At 32.6% G+C, this 25,989-nt stretch overlaps 1 protein-coding gene and 1 pseudogene across 6 annotated transcripts in view; one reads left to right on the top strand and one right to left on the bottom strand.

The window, feature by feature from the left end:
- CWF19L2 (CWF19 like cell cycle control factor 2) overlaps positions 1 to 25,989 on the top strand; it is a 92,439-nt gene that overhangs the window by 51,470 nt on the left and 14,980 nt on the right. For all 6 annotated transcript variants that reach the window (XM_039858759.1, XM_039858760.1, XM_039858762.1 and 3 more), the window contains exons 12-14: positions 78 to 215; positions 21,948 to 22,160; positions 25,332 to 25,448. In XM_039858759.1, the coding sequence (XP_039714693.1) occupies positions 78 to 215; positions 21,948 to 22,160; positions 25,332 to 25,448 (468 nt within the window). The remainder of the gene's footprint in view (positions 1 to 77; positions 216 to 21,947; positions 22,161 to 25,331; positions 25,449 to 25,989) is intronic.
- LOC120599670 (geranylgeranyl transferase type-2 subunit beta-like) lies at positions 6,865 to 8,322 on the bottom strand (annotated as a pseudogene).

Below are 25,989 nucleotides of genomic sequence, written 5' to 3'. Positions count from 1 at the left end.
TAGATTCATATGTAATTTATTAAAATACTTTAAAGACTCATATCTTTATTAAATTAATAATGTTCTTTTTGTCATAGGCTTCAACCCATGAGGAAAAAGAAAGGGTTCGATACTTTCATGATGATGATAATCTAAGCCTAAATGATTTAGTCAAGAATGAAAAGATGGGAACAGCAGAAAATCAAAACAAACTTTTTATGAGAATGGCATCTAAGGTAAGATATATTCCTAGGATCCCTTTGAATTTTGAGAAGCTAGTTTTTCAATTTAGCAATGATCTACTTTTCAGACAGAACTAGTTCTTTCTAATCTTGATTTATGTAAGACATATTAGGAACATTCATTTTGGAATTGATTTAATTGGGAAATATACATTTAGGATTTAGTTATTTTTTTAATTTTTATTTATTTTTAAAATTTTATTTTAATTTTTTATGATGACATTGATTAACAAAATCCGAAAGTTTTAGCTGTATATTTTAACAATAAGGCATATATATATTTACATTGTGTGTTCACCTCCCATAGTTAGATTTCTTTCTGTCACCACATATTTGACCCCTTTTACCATCTACCTCCCCCTTCCCCGTCTACCCTCTTACTTAGTTTTTAAATATAGACTCTGGTTTAGTTGTTTAAATGAATTCCATAAAGATGTTAATTATATATTTAATCGATCATTTAAGGGAAAGTTTTGGGTCAGAGTTTAATGTTGACAGCATGCTGCTAGTTAGGTTACCAGTTCATTTTGTCTTAATGTTCCTCCAGTTCTTCATAATTATGCCGTAGGGAGTATATTTGGAGTAATAGATTATAGAGAAGATATTTTGGAATAATCTTGTCTATTTATATGAAAATTTTATATTTATACTTTATATTTGTATGAAAATATATATTAATATATTGTTATTGGTAGTATAAATTTTTGTTTCAAATAGCATTCTTCGTTGAAATATTTACTGTCTGGCCCTTTACAGAAAAATTGTGCCCATTCCTGCTTTATTGTACTAGTGTTTACTTTTGGATGGTAGGAGTTCGAACTAGGTATCTGAGGGACAGGAGGGAGGCTTTCTACTGTACCTTTTCAAACTTTTTTTAAAACTATGTGAATATATTACCTAGAAAAAATTTTACTTAGTGAAAACTAGAATAAAGGTAATCAAGGTATCTGTGTGTGTATTTGTTAGGGGAGGGGTAAAACAAAGGTTCAAATAGAAACGGCCATTCTTCTTTCCCATCACCAAGAATTGTGTGAGATCTTAAATTTAGCCCATTAGGATCATTTTACTTCTCTGTTTTGGAGGAAATACTCGAAATCTCCTAGGATCTGGAAATTCAGTGCAGAAAGAAGGACATGTTTTTATGAAAATTTCCTCAGAAATGTGACAGACCACTTTATGTGCAAGTCTGAATTAAATATAGTTTTAGTAATCTTATCATAATCTGTTCAGGTTTATACACAAGATAAATCTTGTTGAAAATTGCAAGTCATTTATTAATCCAACAATTGTTTATTGAACACCTAATTTGTACTAGGTACCATGCTAAGTGTTGTGTATAGAGGAGTGATCGAGTCATAGTTCCTCCCCTCAAGAAGCTTATTTTTCCAGTGGATAACACAGAATATGAACAAAAACAGGATATAAAAGATTATATAACATAGATAATATATTCTAAAATAGAAAATATTTTTGTAGAGAATAATGCAAAATAGAAGGAGAAAGGGTAGTATTTTCAGTAGAGTGTTGAAAGAAGGTCTCTGTGGAGGTGATGTTTCTGTATATTCTGAACCAAAGTGAGGGAGTAGTTCGTGTGAATACCTGAGGGAAGAATATTCATACAGAAGAAACAGCAAATACAAAGAAGCAGAGAAGTTGAAAGAGCATTAAAAGACAACAAGATGACATGTGTGACAAGCACTAGACAGAGAAAAGAAAAGAGAAATAAAAGATGAGATGGGAGACATAGCTGAATCAGATCATGTAAGATATTACGTACGGGCTATGGTGTAAGAACTTTTGTTTTTGTTTTAAATAATAGGAAGCTATTTAAAGGTTGTTAGTAAGATAGTGTCATGATTTGATTTACGTTTTTTTTTTTGTAGTTCCACAGTTCCTGTATATTCTGTTTTTTGTTTTTGTTTTTGTTTTTTTCATTCTTGTTCTCTCGGCTTTTCAGTTGTGAAAGTCTCTGTTGTCATACCCTCAAGCTCAGAGATTCTTTCCTCAGCCACATCATTTTCTAATAAACCTATCAAAGGCATACTTCATTTCTGTTACAGTGTTTTTTATCTCTAGCATTTTTTTTTTTCTTAGAATTTCCTTCTCTCTGTTTACATACGTTCTTGGTGAGCATGTGCCCCTGGACTGTGAACTTCACCAGTACTTCCCAGTGTTCTCCCTGCTTAGTTGGGACAAGATGACTAGATGGAGCTGTAGTTGGGTGTTTTCTCTTCCTTCAGGTAGGGTAGGCTCTGATAAAACCCCAGCAAGCTAAGCTCTAGTAAAATAGTTTCTGCAGAGGACAGGCCTTGTTAAGAACAGAACACTCTGGTGTATTTCAAAATGGTTTCTTTTCCCCTGGAACCAGGAGAAGATTTTTTTTGACCTTTACTAGGACTTGATAGAACTCTTAGAGGTAAGGAGGACACCTATGACTTGGTCCTCTTGGAAGTTTTTAACTCTCAGACTTGTTTATGCTGAGCCTCCAGCAATTTGTCAATTACAGTTTAGGTTTTCCTGCACTAACACTGGTTCCCACAGAACCACTAGGTTTCTGCACAGATAAATTGTATTTTCTGTACCCATCTTCCTATCTATCTGATTTTGGGAGCAGTCACTTTCCTGATGGATCTAAGAAGAGATGTAGATTTTTCAGTCTGTTCAGCTTTGTACTTCTTAGGATAGAACTTCTCAGCTCCTTAAACTTCAGACTGGAAACCACTGCCTTATGTTTTGAAAAGGTTTTTCTGGTGGCTCTCTGAGAAGTTAATGTAGAGAGTCAACTGTGCATGCAGCAGGGCAATCACTTAGCATTGTTATTGCATTAATTCCGATAGAGCCTCAGATTAGTAAACTGGTGAGAAGTATTAGGATTTGGGGCAATGGTGGTGCCATTTATTTAAATAGAAAAACTTTGCAGGGGGACAAATTTTGCAAGAGTCAGGAGGTCAAGTGTACTATTATGGACATGTAAAGTACAAAATGCCCATCAGACGTTCACATGGTGATGTGGAGTTTCGAGTAGTTGTTAGTTTTCTCATATGTATTTGGATACTGTTAATATTTAAATGTATTTAAAGCCATGGGACTTAAGAAATTATTGAGGAGCTTCTGAAGACTGAGCCCTGGAGCACTGTCTGGTAGAGGACAAAAAGAATTTAAAAAATGAGATTGAGAACGTGAAGCCAGAGGTAGAAGGAAAAGTGAGGGTGTGGTGTTTCAGAAGACAGGAAGGAGATTGTGAGTAACTGCGTCAGTTGCTTCTCAGAGGTAAAAGGCATCTATCTATATCGGAAAGGAAGAAATAAAATTTTCTCTGCTGATGATACAATCTTGTATATAGTAAATTCTAAAGATGCCAGCAAAAATTTGTTATAACTAATAAATGATTGGGTAAAATTTCAAGATACAAAATCAGCATACAAAAGTCAGTTGTAATTGTACGCACTAACAGTGAACTATCTGAAAAAATAAATAAAACATTCTCATTTACAATAGCATGAAGAACAATAAAATACTTAGGAAGGAATAAATTTAACCAAGGAAATGGAAGATCCGTACACTGAAAACTATGAGACATTGGTGAAAGAAATTTAAGACAAATGAATGGAAAGATATCCTGTATCCATAAAATTTCCATACTACCCAAAGCCATTTATAGATTCAGTGAAATTCCTATCAAAATTCTGTTGGCATTTTTCACACGAGTGAAAACAATTCTAAAATTTGTATAGAACCACAAAAGACCCCAAATAGCCAAAAAGGTCTTGAGAAAGAAGAAAACTGGAGGTATCACACTTTCTGATTTAAAGTATGTTACAAAGCTATAGTAATCAAAACAATATGGTATTGGCATAAAAGCAGACACATTGACCAATGGAACAGAATTGAGAGCCTAGAAGTAAATGCATCCATTGGTCTATGTGTCTGCATAAAAGCAGACACATAGACCAATGGAACAGAATTGAGAGCCTAGAAGTAAATGCATCTATGTATATATAATCAACTAATATTTGACAATGGAGTCAAGAATGGAGAGAAGATAATCTCTTTAACAAATGATGGGAGAACTGGGTATTCACATGCAAAAGAATGAAATTGAACGTCTATCTTTCACTTATCACAAAAATTAACTTGAAATGGATTAAGGACTTAAATGTAATACCTGCAAACCATTAAACTCCTAGAAAAAAACAGGGAAAAAGTTCCTTGATGTCGGTCTTGGCAATGTTTTTTTCCTATATGACACCAAAAGCACAAGCCACAAAAACAAAAAATGAACAAGTGGGACTACATCAAACTAAAAAGTTTCTGCACAGCAAAGGAAACAATCAAATTGAAAAGGCAGCCTACTGAATGAGAGAAAATATTGGCAAACCATCTCTCTGATAAGGGTTTAATATCCAAAATATATAAAGAACTCATACAACTCAATAACAAAAACAAAACAAAACAAATAATCTAATTTAAAATTGGCAGAATAGACAAAGTTTTGTAGAGATGACATATAGATGTTCCACAAGTACATGAATAGATACTTAGCATCACTAATCATCAGGGAAATACAAATAAAAACTGCAATATCACCTCACACCTGTTAGAATGACTTACCGAAAAGAGAACAGGTAACAGATGCTGGTGAGGATATGGACAAAAAAGGAACCCTGATACACTGTTAGTGTGAATGTAAATTGGTACAACCACTATGGAAAACGGTATGGATGTTCCTCAAAAAATTAAAGATAGAACTACCATATGATCCAGCAGTTCCACTTCTGGGTATTCAGAGAAGATAAAACCATTATCTCGAAGACATCCGCACCCCCATATTCATTGCAGCGTTATTCAAAATAGCCAAGACATGAAAATAACCTGTGTTCATCAACAGATGAATGGATAAAGAAAATGTGATGGGGATAGATAAACGTCTGTTTGCCTGCCTGCCTATTTGTTTATCTATCTATCTATCTATCTGTCTGTCTGTCTGTCTATCTATCTAATCTATCTATCTATCTATCTATCTATCTACCTACCTACCTACCTACCTACCTACCTACCTACCTATCTACCTAACTATCTATCTATATATATAAGAGTCAGCCATAAAATAAAAGGAAATCCTGCTATTTGTGACATGAATGGATCTTGAAGGCATTATAAGTGAAATTAGTCAGATACAAATGGTGTATGATTGTATGTATATATGGGATCTGAAAATACTAAACTCAGAAACAGTAGAATGGTGTTTGCCAGAGGTGGGTGAAGAGAGGAGCTATTGGTCAAAAGGTACAAACTTTCAGTTATAAGATGATCTGATGTACAGCATAGTGACTATAGTTAACAGTACTGTATTGTATACTGGCATGTTGCTGTGAGAGTACAGCTTTAATGGTCTCACTATAACAACAATGAAAAAATAGTAATTATGTAAGGTAAAGGATATGTTAAGGAACCATTTTGCAATATGGACATATCAAATCTTCACATTGTACACCTTAAACTTACACAATGTTATATCTCAATAAACTGGAGAAAAAAAGTTTATCAGTAGCATATGATTCTTAAAAGTTTCATTTCCAGGCTATATTAGCTACAGCAGAAATTTTTAACTTACAAAATAATATTCCAGTTTTATAAAATGACACGTTTTGGATTAAATAGTCACATGAAATCATCTTTACTAAATGGATTTATAAGAAATCCATTTTAGACAGTAGGCACTCAATAAATGTTTCTTTCTCATTGTCCATTCATTTTTTCCCCACTACTCATAAGTAAATATTTTTAATATGATTTAGATATTGCCTAATGATTTTTGGCAGAAATCAGCCAGAGCTAATAGCAATAAGTAAACCTACAAACTGGGCAAACTTGATAGACATAAAATTCAGATTTTATGAAAAGCATTGATCGATTTTATGTATTGATATTGTAGTGGTGAGGTATTAAGATTTTCAAAAGGGTGTCGTTTTATTCTGAGCAAATTTTCTTTGTATTATTTAATGTAGATGTTAATTTTGTTGTAGCAACCAAAGAAATGCATTAAGTGCCCTCCCATTTCCCCTCCTGCAGTCAGTTGTTATAACTTTATCATGTCTTTTTGTTTATTTTTGGCTGAAGATGAATTTGTATATGATAGCAGAAGGAAAGAGGTTGGCTTGAATCATCTTAGGTAATTTCTTATAGAAAAGATAAACTTTTTAAATACACAGAGTAATGCCCATTCCTACCATTTATGTGGTAGAGTTAATGGAGTTACAGATTACTATAAAAATGCTGATTTGGCATTATGATTTTGTTCATCATGGCAAATAATTAACCATAGCATAGTAGCAATTTTTGTTTTTTATGTTTAATAATTAAAATCAGCTTTCCTAGAAATTTGAAGAAATGCTAAAAAGCTTATAAAAAACAAAGTATTTAGAGTATTGACCATTTCTATTAATACCGTGCTTAATCTCTTTACTCTTAAAAAAGTATGAACTAATGTAGTTGTTACTGCATTTTTTACTCCAAAATTTCAATAGCCATTTATTTTTGGGAATATTTTCATTCATATTTAAAATGGGGATTATTACTTTTTATCATTGACGCAGACCAGTTTACATGAACTGTCATTACATAACATGAAGGGAGCATGTGGGAAAATCAAGTAGAAATAAGATTTTCAACTAAACAGTTCTTAAACTAACGATTACTGTTATGGAAAATATAAATGCTTTGAAACATAAAATATTGTACTTAGAATAACAGCATTCTAGAAGAAAATCTTAAGCTGAAGACAAGGTCTTTATTTTACAATAGGTATAATTATGTAATTTATTAAAAATACAATTTATATACAAAATATTAACGTGGTCATTTTTAAGTTTGATAAGCACTTCAAATACAAAAATGTTAAGATGGCAAAACTACACTAAGAAACTTTTGCGTCAATAAATCTAGCTCACTAGTTCCTGCTGAACATTCACTCTCCTAAGTCTTTCTTCAGGCATGCAAAAAACAGGACTAATAGGTTTACCTGTTCTCCAAAAAGTGACAATCCAGCAATTCCAAATAAAATATGAAAAGGATCTACTATATCTCCTGGCCTGTCTGCAAATCTTTCTGTTTCTTCATCTTGACATACAAATACAAAACGATGCAGTTTTTCTTTTCTCAGTCCAGTGAAGCCTTTCAATTATCTTAGGAAAGCCAGCACTCCCCATGAGTAACATACATCTGGTAACTTCTCTGGCCTTGCATTGAGTCCTCTTGAAGGTAACTGTCATTCACTAAGCCACCAGCCGAGTGAATCAGAATTTACTTGATTCAGCTGCTTAGTAATAGCCAGGAATCTTGCCCAGTATGGGATTCAGAACCTAGTCTACTACGAAATCCACCATCGAAGTTCATACATGGTAAAACAAATACGATTGCCTTTTCCACATTAATAACATCCCGCTTCCCCAATAGACCCAAAGTTGTCACTGCACAAAAAGAGAATCTCGTATTAATTTATCTCTAGTATATAAAAGTAGATTTTGACATTCCATGAAGCAGCTCTTCTCTCCAGCCTGCGCTGTATTCAGCCCTTATCTTTTAGACCGGCCCCCTCTGTTCCAATGCTTCTGTATGCTGATATAACTAGCCCAGTGCATGCTGGCACTTAAAGCAGACCATTAACTCCAGTTAGACCAGCTGCTTAGTGGGACCCCAAATATCTCCAGCAAAAGAACCCTCTTCTTTCTATAGACTCTGAACATATTTCACAACTTTCTTTACATCAATAACATTAATACTAACATACAGAATACGAATCTGGGCAGCACTCAAAGTATACAAAAGATGAGGTCATGTCCAATGCTAGCACCTATTCCACCACTTTTGTTGACATGACTTCATAAATTTGAGAATTTCTTCCTTATTTATGCGGTGTAGTTGTCCAATGGGATCTCTTATAGTCAGACCCCAAAAGATGCTACTCGTTCTCAGGTACTCATACAGTACTTATAATCTTCCTTTGAGCCACAGGATGTGATATGTAATCTGCATGCTTCTCCAGTAATAGGGTGTCAGGTGCATCTGGCTTGATAATAACATTCTTTCGTGATGTGCCCATGTCTGAGAGCAAAAAGACTTACTGCATTTTTAGAGAGAATAATATCATTGGCATATAGTTTCGATGTTAAATAGTTTCGTGAAAAGAGCTCAAGAGCTCATTACCCTGTGTTTTTTCTTTTATTAGTCTATGATAGAGGTTGACAAACTTCTCTAAAGGGCTAGATTGTGAATATTTTTAGCTTCCTTTTGCAATTACCAGCTCTGTTATTGTGGCATAAAAGCAGCTAGAGCCGATATATAAAATGGTATGACTGTATTCCAACAAAACTTTATTTCCAAAATAGGTACCTGGCCTAATTTGGCCTGTGGGCCATGGTTTGTCAGTCCTTGGTGCAGGATATCAGAATGATATGTATTTTTATGGCAAATGTCTTTGAATTTGGGTCCTTCCTTTACTTAGAAGTTACTCTGAAAATGGATCTAAAAGGCCTTGAGAGAAGTAACCAGTCAGTAATAACTGATATAAATCAAGTTCCTGTTTATTTGTTTATTCAGTCAAAAAATGTTAATTGACTACATTCAGTGTGTGAGGTGTTCTACTGATACACTTGGTACTTTAGGAAGACATGACCCTTGCTTTTAGGAAGCTTGTAATCTAGTGAGAAAAAAGACACATTCAATAAATAATTATGAGAAATGAATCTAGTAATTATGGACGTGCAAATTACTGTGAAAGACCAGGGGAAGTCTTTTGAGAGTAATACCTGGTGTCCTCACCTAAACTGAGAAGAGGAAATATTTCGGATTGAACAGCAAATTTGATACTACTTCCGGTCTGTATTCAATTCTACTCTTTTGTATTATATTTATTTGTTTATTTAATTTTTACTGTCCATTCTTTTTTTATAATTCTGAAATTCAGATTATGCTCACTTTCTTTACAGTTGTATTTTACCACTAAATCATTAATACCATCTCTTTCTTACATCTAGGTTAAGAAAGGTATCTCATGCCAAATATAAACTTGATTATATTTTTATATTTGGTTAGGGAAATAGTGGTTGTTGGTCTTTTTATCCTTTCTGTATTTCTCAGTTTTTTTCTGAGTATTAATGAAATAAGGAGAAAATAAAAAATATCTTGACAAAGAAGAGTATGTACATCTATTATCATACTGTATATATATCTTAGAGTATAGGTGACAGTGTATTTATTATATACCTAAGAAAATAGGTATATAGTAACTTTTTGAAAGTTTCTTCAAAATCATAGAACTAAAGAATATTCGATTGTAGGAAGGGACTTTACTAATCTTGCTTTAACCTTCTACATTTTACTAATGATGAAACTAAGACTAAGAGAATTAAATGGCTCATGCGAGGCTAAGTAAGTATTCCAAGTTCCCAAAGCTAATGAATTGTAAAAGCCAGCACCAGAAGCATTAACTTTTAACTCCCAGTCCAGCTTTTTTCATTAAACAGTACTGCCTTTTAGATGACTCAGGTTAATGGATAGTTGTTGATTGTTTCCTAAATTTAATTGTCTTTGTACAATTGCCATGTGCCATTTGTTGGTATTTGGGAATAAATGGTGTGTGCTTTGCTCTTTCTTAAAATACATTCTTTTGACTCCAACCTTCTTTAAATATAAACTCTTCCATTTAAAATCTAAGACGTCAGTGTTTCCTTGGCAACGTAAACTTAGGCACATCTTCATGAGATCTATATACATCTTTCCTCATTAATTTTGTTAGCACTGTGGGCAGTAATTTTATACTTTTTATACTGATAGTGTGTTAAAAATGGACTGGAGGGGAGGGCAAATGGAAGGTACAAGAGAAGACAGGAAGGGAAAGAATGACTTAAAGTAATTAAGATTTTACTTTAAATTGTAAGAAAAGATGATTTTATTTTCTATTAAAGGATGCTTGTGTTTCTATTGATAATTTTATTTTTCCTGAATTTGTGACACTCACGAGTTGATATATTTTTTGATGGAAGTCTTTAAATACAAAGTACATATTTCCAGAATATATAGTAGAACTTAAATGCTTTTTTTATTTTTTAGTAAGCCAATATTAATAACAAATCTTAAGAGATTAAGTGACATACTTTTCTTAAAGGCATGATTAGAAGAAGATAAGGAATGTCAAAATTGCCAACCCATTGCAGCATCCTTTCATTGTTTAAGTTCTCATGGTAGCTATTTCCATTTTCATAAACTTTCATCGGAAAGGGGTTGAAATTAGTGTTGGAAATAGTTAATCCAAGAGTGTGAAATTATGTATATTTTCCTGTGACATCCTTTAAAGAAAATTTGAAGTTTGGTTTTATAGATTGATAGAGGTGATATTTTGCTTATATGTGGAACAGAATAAAATAAATTTTCATTCAGTTTGTTTATTTTATAAAAGATTTAGGCTTAAATCCAGTCTATGCTGTATAACAAATTTTATTTTTTTCCTGAACATCACTTAGGGGTGGGAACACCAGAATTTATTTAATATACTTTAGTTCAATCTTATTTGTTTTTTTTTTTTTTATGGTAAAATATACATAACAAAAAACTTAATACTGTAATCATTTTTCACTGTGCAATTCAGTACATTCATGATGTTGTGCACCTCTCTGTGATTTTGTGTTACCACTATCTATTTCCATACTTTTTCATCATTCTGAACTGAAGCTCAGGACCCATGAAACAATAACTCCTGTTCCCACCTTTGTATTTCCCTTAGCCCATGGCAGCCTCTGTTCTTTCTCTGTCTCTATGGATTTGCGTATTCTAGGTACATCATATAAGTGGAATCATACAATATTTGTCCTTTTGTGTCTGGCTTATTTCACTTAGCATAATTTTTTCAAGGTTTATCCATTTTGTAGCATGTGTCAGAATTTCATTCCTTGTCCAGGCTGAATAACATTCCATTGTATGTATATACCACGCTTTTTTTTATCCATTCATGTGCTGATTGACATTTGGGTCATTTTCTACCTTTTGGCTATTGTGAATAATGCTGCTATGAAGATTGGAGTACAAGTGTCTTTCGAGTCCCTGCTTTCAGTTCTTCTGGATGTGTATACGTAAATGTGGAATTGCTCAATCTATGTTCAACTTTGTGAGGAACTACCAATCTTTTTTCTTTTGTCTGTTTTTTTTTTTAATCCTTTTTAAACGCAACTGTCCTAAATGGGTGTGAAGTAGTATCTTATTGTGGTCAGGTCCTAGTTTTTGACCATGGTGAGATTTATGAGATCTGTCTGCAGTTCTCTCAGATTTTGGTCTGTTAAGTAATTAGAATCAACTAATTCTTTTTCTAGTACATTTGAGGCCTTGGAGTTTGAAAGATAGTTTCACAGTTTTGATAAAAATTTTGATTAAAAATTGTCATAAAAGTTGAAATGCTTATGTAAGAATTAGACTGTAATCTGTTTTTCTCTGTTGGTAAGCCCTGTGTAGTAATGCAATATTACTTAAATATATTTGTTGCAAATCATTGTTTCTACATAATGATGCTAAGAAAAGCTTTCAGTTTTCAATTTTCATGTAGTTTTTCTTAGTATCTGATTTTTTTATAAGGTGACAGTTTGTTATAGTTCATGTTTTTTTACTCAAACATCAAAATAGGAAAACAAATTCACTTACTTGGTTAGAAGACATTTTTGTATGCTTAGTATTTAGCTATTCACAAACATCTTCAATTTCTAGGCTTGAATTTGGAAACTATTTGCAAGATTAAACAATTTAATAATTTAACTCCTCAATTCACGTAGATGGTCATTATAATCAATGAATACAAAAGAACTTTCCTTGCTGCAACAATGTGATTATATCCCTCTGGAACAGGGTTTTTCACCTGTGGCATTTTTGATATTTGGGGCTGGTTAACTCTTTGTTATCAGAAGACTGTCTATTGTAGAATGTTTAGCAGCATCCCTAACCTTCTACCCAGTCGATGCCAGTAGCATCCACACTCACGCCATGTCATGACAACCAAAAATATCTCTAGACATTGCCAAATGTCCCGTTGACAGTCACCCCTAGTTGAAAACTGTGCTCTAGGAGAGAATAATAACTACTGTTCTTTTAGGTTTTGCTACATACCAGGCTCTTTACATACACTGATGTTTATAACTATTAGACAGCATTGGTATTATTAACCCCATTTAGCAAAGAAAAACTGTTGCTCAGAGATACTGAGTAGCTTGCCAATGGTCATATTTCCCTTTCCTGAGCCCTGATTCATTTTCAGTTTTTTCCTTTATCAGTACATGGTACTACTACCTAGCCTAGGTCTGAAAGCTAGGATTTATCAGTGACACTTCTCCTTAATTTTCCACATCAAGTCTGTCACCAATTTTGTCCTCCCCCTATTCCTAATCAATCATCTTCTCTTTATTCCCACTGTTACACCAGGTCTGTGAAAGTAGTGTTGCAGGTGCTTTTTGGCATTCCTTCTTACCTTCTAATTCTTTCTTAACTCTACCTCACTGAAGGCAGAGTAATTTTTTTTTTCCCCCAAAATGTATATCTGATCTTTTGGCCTCTGTGTTAAAACATTTCAAATGCCATTTGGTTTCTATTAGGTTAAAGACCAAATTCTTAAATATGGCCTAACAAGACCTTGAATAGTTTGGTCTCTACCTCTCCAGCCTCATCTCGAATCTTGTTTTCTATTTTCTGTTGTTCTCAATAATGCCTGTTTTGATTTTGCAACAATATTATTTTAAAACCAAGCACAATCTTTCATCTCTTTGTTTTTGTCCTTTTTATTATCAACCTTCTCTACATCTAAAAAAATTTTGAAGTTGTCATACCACTGAACTGCAGAGAAATAGTCATTCAGGTTTTATCAGAAAGAAGAGGTGTGGTGATAGGGATAGTCAGATAATGGAGAAAATTTCCTGGAATGTGTGGTTGATTTGTAGTACACAGAATCAAGAATTGAATGTATATGTTTTTAAGTTTCAAAAATAGCAGTGATATTTTTAGAAGCTCAAATGCTTAACAAATAGCATGATGAGAATATATTAACTATTAAGTTGCTTGAATAAAACTAGCAAAATTTTAATAGCACCTTTTAAAAAAAAAAAAACAAACGTTTGTCTGTAATCCATGCCTTAATTTAAATATCAAATACATAGAATTACATATAAGCCAGTACCATATTAGCAAATATTCTCAAGTTCTGCCACTAATTCCTGTTATTGTCCTCTTCCAGCAAAGACCTTAGGGAGGGCTCAGGATATTTATACCTCCTGGCATAATATACATGACCCAGTAATGCTACAGATGGAAACATTGGAAAAGTAAAATTATACAATACTGATTTTTTTAAAAAGTGAATAAATGTTGTTGAATAGTCTTATTAAATGTGTTATACAGAAATTATCCGCACAGCAAAACAAGGATGACAGGGATTACTTATAACGTTCCCAGGTCTTTTAGACATGTAAATATTCTAATGAAAAATGTTGTGAGTTGCTTGTAAAAGCTAACATTAAAGTTTATTTTTATTTATGTAGGTAGTAAGAGAATGTGGAATTAAAAACTACCCTAGGAGTTTGCTCATTGATAGGTCGAATCTCTTTTGCTTCTTATGGCATCAGTAATATCCACTTCCATTTTCAATGTTTCAGATAAGGTTTTCTTTTTTATTTTAATAATTTTTTAATTTTTCATTTAGCATGCAATATTATATTAATTTCAAGTATACAGCATAGTGATTAGACATTTAAATAACTTACGAAGTGAACTACAGTACCCATCTGACACCATACATAGTTATTACATTATTGACTATGTTTCTTATACTGTACTTTACATCTCCATGACTATTTTTTAACTACTAATTTGTATTTCTTAATCCTATCCTCTTTTTTGCCCACCCCCTCAACTCCCATCTGGCAATCATCAAAATGTTCTCTATGAGTTTGTTTCTGTTTTGTTTGTTTCTTTATTTTGTTCTTTAGAGTCTACATGTAAGTAAAATTATGTGACATTTGTCTTTCTCTGTCTGACTTACTCCACTCAGCACAATACCCAACAGGTCCAACCAACCATGTTGTTGCAGGTGGCAAGATTTTATTCCTTGTTATGGCTAAGTAATATTGCATTGTATACATGTACCACCTCTTCTTTATCCATTCATCCATTAATAGATGCTAGGTTGCCACCATATCTCGGCTGTTGTACATAATGTGGCAATGAACATATGGATGCACATGTCTCTTTGAAGTAGTGTTTTGGGTTTCTTTGGATCAGTACCCAGAAGTGGGTTTGCCGGGTCCTTCTTTGTCTCTTGCTATATAGCCTTTGTTTTAAAGTCTGTTTTGTCTGGTATAAGTATTGCTACCCCAGCTTTTTATTTTGTTTTGTTTTCATTTTCATGAAATATAAAATGTTTTTTTTCTATGATTTAACATCAGTGATTTCTTCTCTTTTCATAATAATTTGTGTGTGCGATTTTTTTTCTTCCATGAAGAAATCACTTATGAAAGTGACTCATTCTTGTGCAATAAAAACTGATAGTTCTAATAAGTTAGTTTTAATTCCCAGATGTTTTGTAGGGAAAAATATAATTAAGAAATCAGCTTTAGGATTTAAACCATCTGGAAGTGAATGATTTGTTATGTAATTTCATAAGATTTTAATATAATTTGATGGAATTCCATGGTTTTTCTTGTCTTGTTCTTTTTTTTTAAAACAGACTTTGTTAGTAGACAAAATTATGATCCATTTGGCATATCTATTTAGCTGGTGAGTTTCTAGCATTACAGTGGTACGTGATTTAACAAGAGAGCAGTTTTTAAAAATAGTTTTTCAGCTAAGAATTGCTACAATAGGATGTATTTCAATTGAGATTTTTCTGTCAACTGAAACTTAATGGTTATTTAATCATCACTTGACTTGTATGCTTGCTTGGTAGTTATATGAAAAACTGAAACATGGGTATGTTTTTAGTCATTTCATGAAGTTGACACTTGAAAATTAGTATTTATCAACAAACTAGGTGATAATGATGCTAGTTCTTTATGAACTATGAGAGTTTTATTTGTAAAAGAGCTAGGTAATATAATACTTCACATAGTATGAATGTGTAAGGTGAAGACCAAAAGCACAGTTACGTTGTTTTAGTACATCATTTGCTCTTCTTTGTCTTTGCCACTTGGCTTTAGTTCCACTTCGAAAAATAATTACTCGTGAGTCTTTGAGTTTGAAATAATCTTAAACAATTTTGAAAATATAGAATTAATTTCCTTATTTTATTCTTCTAACAAATTATAGTGACTATTTTAGCCTCATAATAATGCAGTGTACAAATGGTGATTAGTAGTAGAAGAAACAAGATTCAAAAAGTTGCTTCTGGCTAGGATGTCATTGTAGGCCAGTGAATAAGACAAACATATGAACCCTTTTTTTCCCCATGATATGTCATGGTTTTAAAATATAGCATTTTATGTCTCTTCTCTTGATGCTAATCAAATATTTATAGATTGTAGGCTAGCTTTTCTGTTTTTACTCAAAATATAACAACTATTTATTGATTACCTGGAGAAGGTGCCTCAAGAACCCTACTTTTATATGTATGTATGTATGTATATATATATATATATATATATATATATATATATATATATATATATATATATATATATATATATATAATTCTAATATACCTGGTTATCCAGTTTCAGACTAGAAGTATAATACAATCAGGAGGTTAGAAGTGGGAAAACAGACTACCACAAGGAGAAATGCTTACAGCAATGAGAACTGACAGCTGACTTAATACACAGAGCAAAGAATAAGATGGAAAAATGGAGAGAAATAACTAAAAAAAATCACGGTTGTCTTGGTTGATATAGCTAGCATAGAAGCAACCAGACCTCCAGAGGGCCTTTCTAGAATTATAACACATTATAGTAATTGTCCCAGTAATTATCCTGTATTATCAGGGAAAGATTAAGTTCCATATATTCTATTTTAAAAGGCAGGAATGTTTATAATACTGTTTGGGAACATTTCTTTTCAAAGTGACTACAGTAAGAAATGTTTTTATACATCAGTGGTAAACCTATAGCTATTTGGAAATTTGGCTCTTCAGAAGGACTTATTCTACCATTTTTCAATAATGGTTGTATTCTAAATATCATTCACAATTTGACATCTCCCACATTATTATCAGCTATCAGTCACTATTTAATAAAATTCTGACTTCTTCTCTTGATATTTAAGAGATTTAGCTTTTGACTGTGGAATGCATTCCAAAAGCATATTTAAAACAGAATAATCTTTAGCATGCTCGAATACTTAAATTCTGATTTGGAAGAGTTGTTGGCAAGTGAAGGAAAGGCCGATAATAAAGGAAAAAATGGAGAAGTTATGAGTGACTTATCTGAGCAGACTCTATCCAGAGTGTATAGAAAGGGATTAGAGTTCAGTGAATGGATGCCAGGATTAATTTGAATAGGAACACATGTGCCTTTTATTATAGCAGTAGGGAAGAAGTACAAGCCCTGTGCTTGCTGGGTGCTTTGTAGGTCTGGAGGTAGGAAGATGAGGAAATTCGTGTCTAATTTTAATTTTCTCTTTGAGCCCATCTACTGAGAGTGAGAGGGGAGTATACAGAATTTAATGGTGATCTTCCAAAATAGCTACTGTGGAAAATGGGAGTTTTTAAAAATCGTGTTGAAGAGTTAGTTCAGCCTATGAGTTTATAATGGAACCATTTGCAATATTTAGTGACTTTTCTGTCATAACATGGCAACCAGGACATAGGACTAGAGAAGGGAGATAATTGACTACATTCAAATTGGACCATACTAAAATAGTATTTTTGGATTTAGTCATTACAGATAGTGGACTGAAGCAGAAAAAGAATGGTTTTACTTCATTATTACATTAATTTTAGTTGACATTTGAAATGTCTCAGTTTCTGTACTGTTACATACTACTTCTAAACAGTGGTTAATGATATTAAAAATAATATTATTCCTGGAACATTCTTGAAAGAATATACAAGCATAGTCCCTGAACAAAAGCAGCTTGTTACTGCTATTTTTAGAAGGTTAAATCTGTATCAGTCACTTTTCAGTCAGAGAAACAGAACTACTAAGAGATAACAGATACAGGTTTCATACAGGGATTTGACCTTATGAAATTGTGGGCGTTGATTAAGCAGTCTCATTAAGGCTTTTGTGTTTGCATCTGATGTTGGAGCTTGAAGTCTAGAGGGCAGGCACTCTAAGCCTTCCATAAGAATCTCTTTCATTGCCCACCCTAACCATAACACAAACAGAAGGGAATTCTGGTAAATGTATGTCAGACTAGTCAAATTGACAGAGTGACCATGCCTTATATATATATATATATATAAGGCATGGTCACTCTGTCAATTTATATATATATATTGCCTTGGTATATTGCCTTAAATTGTATTTAATCTCCAAATACAGAAAATAAGAAAGTCATGCTTTTGTCTAACATTATATAACTATCTTATATACAACCAAAAACATGCTAACCTTTTCTCTGGAATAGAATACAAAGCTACATTATAATATATTTTGTGTTAGATGGTAAGGGGATGAAAAGAAAAAAAGTTTTGGTTAATGTTTAAATGTACATTCACATAAGTATTCATATAAAAATATTGAAGGTATATTACAACTATTACAGTATTAATTTCTGAAACTGGTTATGTGGTTTTAGCTAGCATTTACAACTGCTTTCTTCTATTACCCATTCCATATTCCCTTTGCTTTCAGCAGCACCTTAGCTGCCGAAGGTCTGGACCACTTATTAGCAATCTTGCCTTAATGGAGTTGTTGTAGTTTATCATTGACTTTAATCATAGGCCATGAGAATACTAAGAGGTGCCCCAAAAGATCTCCGACATTCTAGATATTCTTCACTTTACCTCAGTTGTGTAATAGCAGCCCAATTTTCCCTTGACAGTCAATCAGTTACTCCAGCAAGTACAGTAACTCCTTTCTTTGCCTCTTGATTCAGTGGAACGAGGAAGTAGAGCGGCCAGATGGCAGTCTCACTTCAAGTTCAATGAGTGATTGTTGTGTCCCTTGGTAGACGTATTCCTCCCTTTGAAACTAAGACCTCTAGACCAGTAGGGCCTAAAGTCAAAGAGATGAGAAGCAAAAATTTGCTAGTGTGTCAAAAGGGTCAAGAGTGAGATGGGTCACTCTTATTTTTTCACCTAGATTCTCAGACCTGTGAATCCCAGCTGTGGGAGAGGCAACATCGTGGTTTGGATGCTGGTTTAAGTATACACTTCATCCTGGAGAACATTGCCCTATCATCACAAAATGTCACCTAGCCAGCACTTGTAACTAAATCTTGAAAAGGCCAGTTCACTGTTCTGTCCAGCCGGCTACTTCAGGATGATGGGGAACTTGGTGAATTAAATGAGGATGGGCCGTTGTCTGGTGGTCATCTTCACCTTCTTTCCTCCAGCAGTTTTTTTTCACTTTTCCCCCTTAGACTTAATACATTCTCCACTATTTGTTAATAGTCCATCCATTAAAACAGTATTTTTTAAATGTTAATTACGTTGCCAAAGATAGAAAGGGCTAAAGGTTATAGATGATGTGTACATGGCTGACAAATTTCAAATATTTTGGATCTAACCCCAAAGAGAAGATAATGGAAAAAAATGCAAAAAATTAGAGGATATTAGGAGGAGGGAATTATAGTTACTGTTCTTGGATTGATGAATATCATATTTTATTTCATTTATGTTGAAGAATCATTCAGATTCAATTGGCAAGACTGTACCCTGTTTAATTCAACACTATGAATAAATCAGAGAAGTTTGACAACACTTGTGAATGTAAAGAATAAAAACACTGTCTCATATGTAGAGATTTCATTTGAATTGAATATATTCTCTGATCAGTTATGAACTTTTTTTAATAGTTGATATAATCATATATCATATGAAAGCCCAGTTAATATATAAAAGTCTGTATTTTTCTCCTACTAATATATTTCAAATAAGATAATTACTTACCTATTAGATATCTGTGTTCTCTTGGATAAGTACCTTAACCTAATTGGGTATGTTTATTCTAGATGAAATTTAAGTTTTCTTCAAATTCTCTATTCTGCTTCAAAGACTATATATTCAAGATATACCCTTTCTATGTTTTAAAGGTGGATTTCTTAAGTGAGAGAGGCTTATTATATACCTGGCACTCTTCAATTTCATAGATCAACCTGTGTTTGATTCTGTATTCTGTCTTTTAGTAGCAGTGTGATTTTGACTGTTATTTAGTCTCTATTAGCCTCAGCTTTTTAATATGTACAAGTGAGAATGACAGTTCCTGTGTTGCCAGGGATATTTGGAGAGAGTACTTAAAGTTTTTATTAATATCTAGCACATAGTTGGTCACTATTATGAAAAACATTTAGTGAACAGTTCTGACATTTTTCAAAATGTAATGCACTACAGTTGAGATACAGATCTGAAGTTAAAATAATAATTTGTAAGTTATAGCAGTTTACATAAATAGACAAACCTGAAAGAATAGCAAGATATACAAAGATTAATATGGAGAAAAAGAAGATAAAAATCAGTTCCGAGTATGGACAAGGAAGCCGATGTGCTCTGAGAAATACCTAACTAATAACCTTTTTACCTGATTCTCTCAATAATAATATTTTAGAAATTTTCTTCTGTTTATATTTTTTTATTATTTCTTTATTTTTTGTAGTTTTTTTAAGATGAAAGGTGACATTGATTTAGTCCTTTCCTGTTTTCTAATATAGGTGTTTAATGCTTTAATTGTCCCTGTGAGTACTGTTTTAGCACCGTCCCACATATTTGCATCTATTGTATTTTTTCTTTTTTCTGCTTTTTAATTTTTTTTATTTTTTATTTTTTTGTTGATCCATTGGTTATTTGGAAGTGTGAAATTTAGTTTCCAAATAGTTGGCGGTTTTCCAAATATTTTTCTGTTGTAATTTCTTATTTAATTCCATTGTGTTCAGTGCACATACTTTATGTTAATTGAATCCTTTTAAATTTATTGAGACTTATGTTAGGGCCAAGAATGTTATTTATCTTGGTAAATGTACTCTGTGCACTTGAGAAGAATGTATTTTGCTGACATTGGATAGAATCTTTATCAGTGTCAGTTAGGTCAAGTTAATTGATAGTTTGTTCAAGTCTTCTATGTGCTTATTGATTTTCTACTTGTTCTATCAGTGTTTGAAAGGTATTTAAATTTATGACTACAGTTGTGGATTTGTCTATTTCTCCAGCAATTCTATCAAATTTTATGTAATATATTTTGAAACTCTGTTATTAGGTACATAAACTTTAGGATTGTTATGTCTTCTTGATGGTATGACTCTTATCATTATTAAATGACCTTCTTTATCCTTCAAAATATTCTTTGCTTTCCAGTCTACTTTCTCTGACACAGAGCCCTCCAGCTTTCATCAACTCTTTAAAATATCAGTTAAGATTCAAGCATCTTGCTATTGCTTTGTATTTGATGATAAAAGGTAGTTCTCTTTTTGGTAGTTAGTAGACTAAGTAGAACTTAGAACTTAGTCTAATGGAAGAAAAACACAAGTTAATAAGCACTTATGATACATTGTGCTCATGAGACTGATGTGGTTATAGTGCTGGAGGAGCATGGAAGATCTAGGGAAGTTCTTTTATAGAGGTGACAACTGAAATGGAGCCTCAGATTGAATATGAGTAGGAGCAGAATGGCAGAATTGATGGGAAAATTGATTAGAGAGTTATATGTGCCAAGCCTGAAGAAAACTGTACTTTTGGGCACTGAAAATAGGGTGGCTGGAGCATAGAGTTTGCATAGGGATGTGATCAAATGTGCCTGGAGAGGTCATCATTGCCACATCTTGAAAAGATTTGTAATAATGGTGGCTCACAATTATGAGTCTTTTCTGTGTGCTAGGCATGTGTTGTAAGGATTAAGTGAAATAACCCTATTATAGATACTGTTATAACCATTGTAAAATGAAGAAATAAAGCATAGAGAGAGCATGGAGAGATTAAATAACTTGCCCAAGGTGATAGAGTTTTACCACGGTCTTTCCAACTATAGAGTGCAAGCTTTTAACCACTGTACCTTTCTGTTCTGTGATTCAAAAGACCAAACTAGAGTTTGATCTTGATCTTGTTCACAATGTAGAGCTCTTCGAGGATTTTAATCAGACATAAATAAAATAAGTAAATAAAATTTGTGTTGTGTGTTATAAAAATGTCATCTATAGTTTGTGTTATAGTTTATGTTGGGGAGGTATGGAGAAGGTACCTGGAGATATAGTTGAAAAATGTTTTATGTTCTATATGACTCTATATATGCTAATTTTAAAGTGAACTAGTTCTTAACCTCTCTGTGGTTCAGTTTCCTCATCTATTAAATGGAAATGAGAATGATCCCCTCTTCATAGGAGTATAAAACAATCAAATTTCATAGAATTGCACATAGTAATTAGTAAACTTTAGCTGTGATGATGACGATGATGATGGATTGACCCTTGAAGGTCAAGCTTAAATTTTAATCATTTTTTTTCTTTTTTTCTAATGTAAGAATTTTATCATAGAACTTATGAACATGACTTCCATGTGCTACAGTACAATAAAATCTTAGCTAATATCTTCCGACTACTGTTATTTTGATTTTTCAGTTTATGGGAAAAACAGATGGAGACTATTATACTCTGGATGACATGTTTGTCTCCAAAGCAGCCGAGAGAGAGCGTTTTGGTGAAGAGGAAGAGAACCAAAGGAAACAAGCTATTGCAGAACACCGGAGTCTTGCTGCACAAATGGAAAAATGTCTGTATTGTTTCAACAGCTCTCAATTTCCCAAGCACCTTATTGTTGCAATAGGTGTTAAGGTAGGAAATATAACATTTATTGCCCTAAAGAAATGATTTAGTGGAATATGTAGTTTATCTCTTTCTTCATACTCTTATAAGATTCCTAAGGAATCTGTCTTCTCTTATTCTGTGTTTCAAATATTTTTTTTCTAGAATCCCGTGATTCTTAGAATCTTCTTTATAGTAAATATAAATATTTAAGTAATATGAAGCTCACATTTTGTATGGTTCTGCTCTTGAGAAACAGCATTGGGTAGTGGTTAAGGCCTTGGATTGTGGAACCAGACTACCTGAGTTCAAATTCTGGCCCAGCCATTTACCAGCTGTACAGACTTATTTTCAAGATTGTCACTTGATTCTCAGTATTAAAATCACTTCAAAGTTACTCAGTCTAAAGTAGCTTCTGCTTCTTCCCTTACTTCCTCATAATTTCTATTTATTTTTTCATAGACTATCCCATAATTTGAAGAAGTTTAATGTATTTTGGTTTACTTGTTTATTGGGTCTCTTCCCCTATAGTCTGTAAGTTCCACGAAGGCATAGATAACTTTTACTCATCATCATATACCAAACATGCATATTTACAGTCATTTGTTCAATAATCACTTATTTAATAGTCACTAATAATAGTCACTTATTTCAATAAATATTTGGTGATTTAATTCTTACATTAAGTAAATCATTATCATGTATCTGATATATGCCAAACTCTAATTGGTTACTGGGGAAAGTAGAGACTCAGAGCTTGTATTCTAATGAAATAGGACAGAAAATAAACAGAGTAATAATTTTCCTGATTTAAGAAAGTGATAGTAAGTCGTAGAGCAAATAAAAGGAAGGGGAATGAAATAAAATGATGGGAGAGTATTTTTGAAATGGTGGCCAAAGAGGCTTCCCTGAGGAGTTATTTTGTAAAGATATGAAAGACGAGAAGGAGCAAGTAACATGAAGATATGAATGAGTAATAGTTGAGGAAGGGGCATCAGTGAGTGAAAAGCCTTAAGGAGGAAATGAACTTGACATTCATGAAAGAGAAAGACTAGTGTAGCTGGAGTGAAGTGAGTGAGAAAAAGTAATGAGAAGAATGAATGCTAGTCTTAGGAAGTCATAGTTTTGGGAACATACATATACATTTTCCTTAATTAATTTGTTTATTTTATATACACACTTACATGCACACCCTTATGTATCCAAAGAATTAGCTTTTCCATTCCAACTCCAGTCTTTACTATCTTTAGGTCATTAACAGTTTATCAGTTTGGATTTTGGTTTCTTTATTCCCTTACCCTTCTTTTTCTTCTCCTTCCATACTTTATGAAAAAGGCGAATGTAAAAATTTGATTCAAAGTTTAATCAATTTAAAAAAACTCCACTTTAACCAGTTAACTCGTATTATTTTTTCTAATTTCTTTTCCAGATCTTTACATACACATTTACATTTTTATAATTATGATTGTGTATAAATATTTCATTCCTCTTCAGTCTGACTCCTTATCTTTAAAAAAATGTAAGAATAAATTAAACAAAATTTTCCTAATGTTTCAAATGCTTTAGGAGAAGTTTGGGTTTTTTTCAGTGACTTCCTTTTCCCTAGTGTACTGAGGACAGGCTGGGTCCAGGGAAGCACAGAGGGTTAAGTGTACAAAACTTTTGTTAGCCTCCTGCTTCTGTAGGCTGAATCACGTAGTAGGCATTTTTCATTCACTGATGAAAGGAAACCATTGGCCAGTAAACAGACATTTTCTGTGTTTTGTTTTTTTTAACTCATATTACTATCTCATAGATTGTTTTTCCCATTCCTCTCAGCTTTCCTCTTCTGTGAAGCAATCTACATTTTCCAATTAGTTATTTTTAATGCATTTCCTACAGTATCTGACTGCCTCTTTATTCCATGGTAGCTAATAGGTTATTTTATTAATCTGAATAAACAATAACAAATTATTCCTTTTAGTTATTACTTAAGTTAATCATATTTGATAATGAGTTTCTAAGTGTACAGTTAAGCAGAAATGATAAATAGTATTTCAAAACAATTCAATAATTCTCACTCAGCTTGAATGTCTAATATTTGAAGTTAATGTTTCAAATCCAAATGCATTAATGAAACAATATTGTACTCATTAGAGTCAGTTAAATAACTTTCTGGTCATCAGCTGTCCCTGACTCTTCGTTATTTTTTGAAAAGAAAAGTTATTTAGCCATCTCCTTGTCTTAACACTATATTTTACTTTTTTTAAAAGTGCAGTTTGTCTTTTAGAGCAGTTGTAGATTTATATTGAGAAGAGAGTACAGAGCTCCTTAAACTCCATACTCGTTTCCTCTGTTAACTCCTTACATTAGTAAATTTTTACAATTAATGAATCAGTACTGATACTGTATTTAATTGTGAATATGGTCATGATTTTACTATAAATTTAAGTAAATATATCTACTACTTTGTCCTTTCTCAGCAGTTTAAAAAATTTGCATTACTTTGTTAAACAAACATACATTGTCTGCTATACAAAATATTTCTAGCTAAAATCTCAACAAACAGTAACAGAAAATAAGATCAAGCCTTTTTGCAGAACATTATGCTCCTGCGAATACCTTTTGCTCACTACATACATACTAATTGAGCCTTTTAATTTTAAAAAGGACAGTTTATAATGGAAAAGTAGCACTAGCTTGTAGGTAATACATGTATGTAAACAAATAGAACTTAACCAGGGCAGTAAAGACATACAGAGGTTATTTCATTGTCTTTCTTAGTTGAGTTAATTCTCTTTTCTCAGCCAGTGAGAGAAGGAAGGCCTGAATTAATAGGCATCAGTTAGATTTCTCTGCCATTACTAGACCATGGTGTTTTTTCTACTCTTGCAAAAATTGTATTATTTCAAGGGCTTTGATATCATACAGCTTTCTCAGATCAAAGAAAAAGTGTCATTTATTCTGCCCTTGGGTAAGCTTAATCTTTGATGTAAAATAGTTAAAATTGAGACGTGCTATTAATTTCCAGTTTATTAAAAGCTATCTTCATGGCTTTTTAAATATTTTTAAAATATTAAATATCTATTAAGGCTTTAAAATATATTGCTTATAAACAAGTATACTTTATTAAATGTTAACATGTTTCCTTACTAGGGGTTCATCTGTTGCAACTGAGAATAAATAGCAATAACATTTCACCTTTCCAATTTTTTCCCATAGGTTTATTTATGTTTACCCAACTTTCAATCTCTTACTGAGGGGCACTGCCTGATAGTCCCTTTGCAGCACCACAGAGCAGCTACCTTATTAGATGAAGACATCTGGGAGGAAATTCAAGTCAGTATGATAATGCTCATTGCTATTGTCAGTATGTAATGCTCACAAGCAATTTTTACAAAACTATTGTGATAAATTATAACAAGTTTTATACTTTTGTCGGATGATTTTACTTTCTGAACTTAAATATTCGTATACATTTTCATAGTGCGGATATATATGGATCAGGATCTTTTCACTATAATCCTTTATGTACTCCATGTTTTGAAAGCTTTAAAATTGTTTTTTATTGAGATATAATATACATATAACATATTAGCTTTAGGTGTATAACTGAAAGTTTTTGTCTACTAAATAAATTGTGACAAAGTAATAATTATTTTTACTTAAAAAAATCAGTGGAACATTTCTAAGCCATGCTTTTGTGGAACATTGAGATCATCATTCTTATAGTAAGCTAATAACTTACAGCCAAAGGAAAGATATTTTCAGATAATAAAAAATAAATTTTGGAAGTCAGAGATTTATATTCAGCAGTTGTCATATTTTCCTATAATAGAATTATTACCTTATTCTGCTACTATGATTTTTGTGCTGATTT

Source organism: Pteropus medius, unplaced genomic scaffold (assembly GCF_902729225.1).
Source record: "Pteropus medius unplaced genomic scaffold, Ma_sr-lr_union100, whole genome shotgun sequence".
Taxonomy (NCBI): domain Eukaryota; kingdom Metazoa; phylum Chordata; class Mammalia; order Chiroptera; family Pteropodidae; genus Pteropus; species Pteropus medius.
The sequence above is the reverse complement of the archived record's forward strand: the minus strand, read 5'-3'. Positions and strand labels throughout refer to the sequence as shown.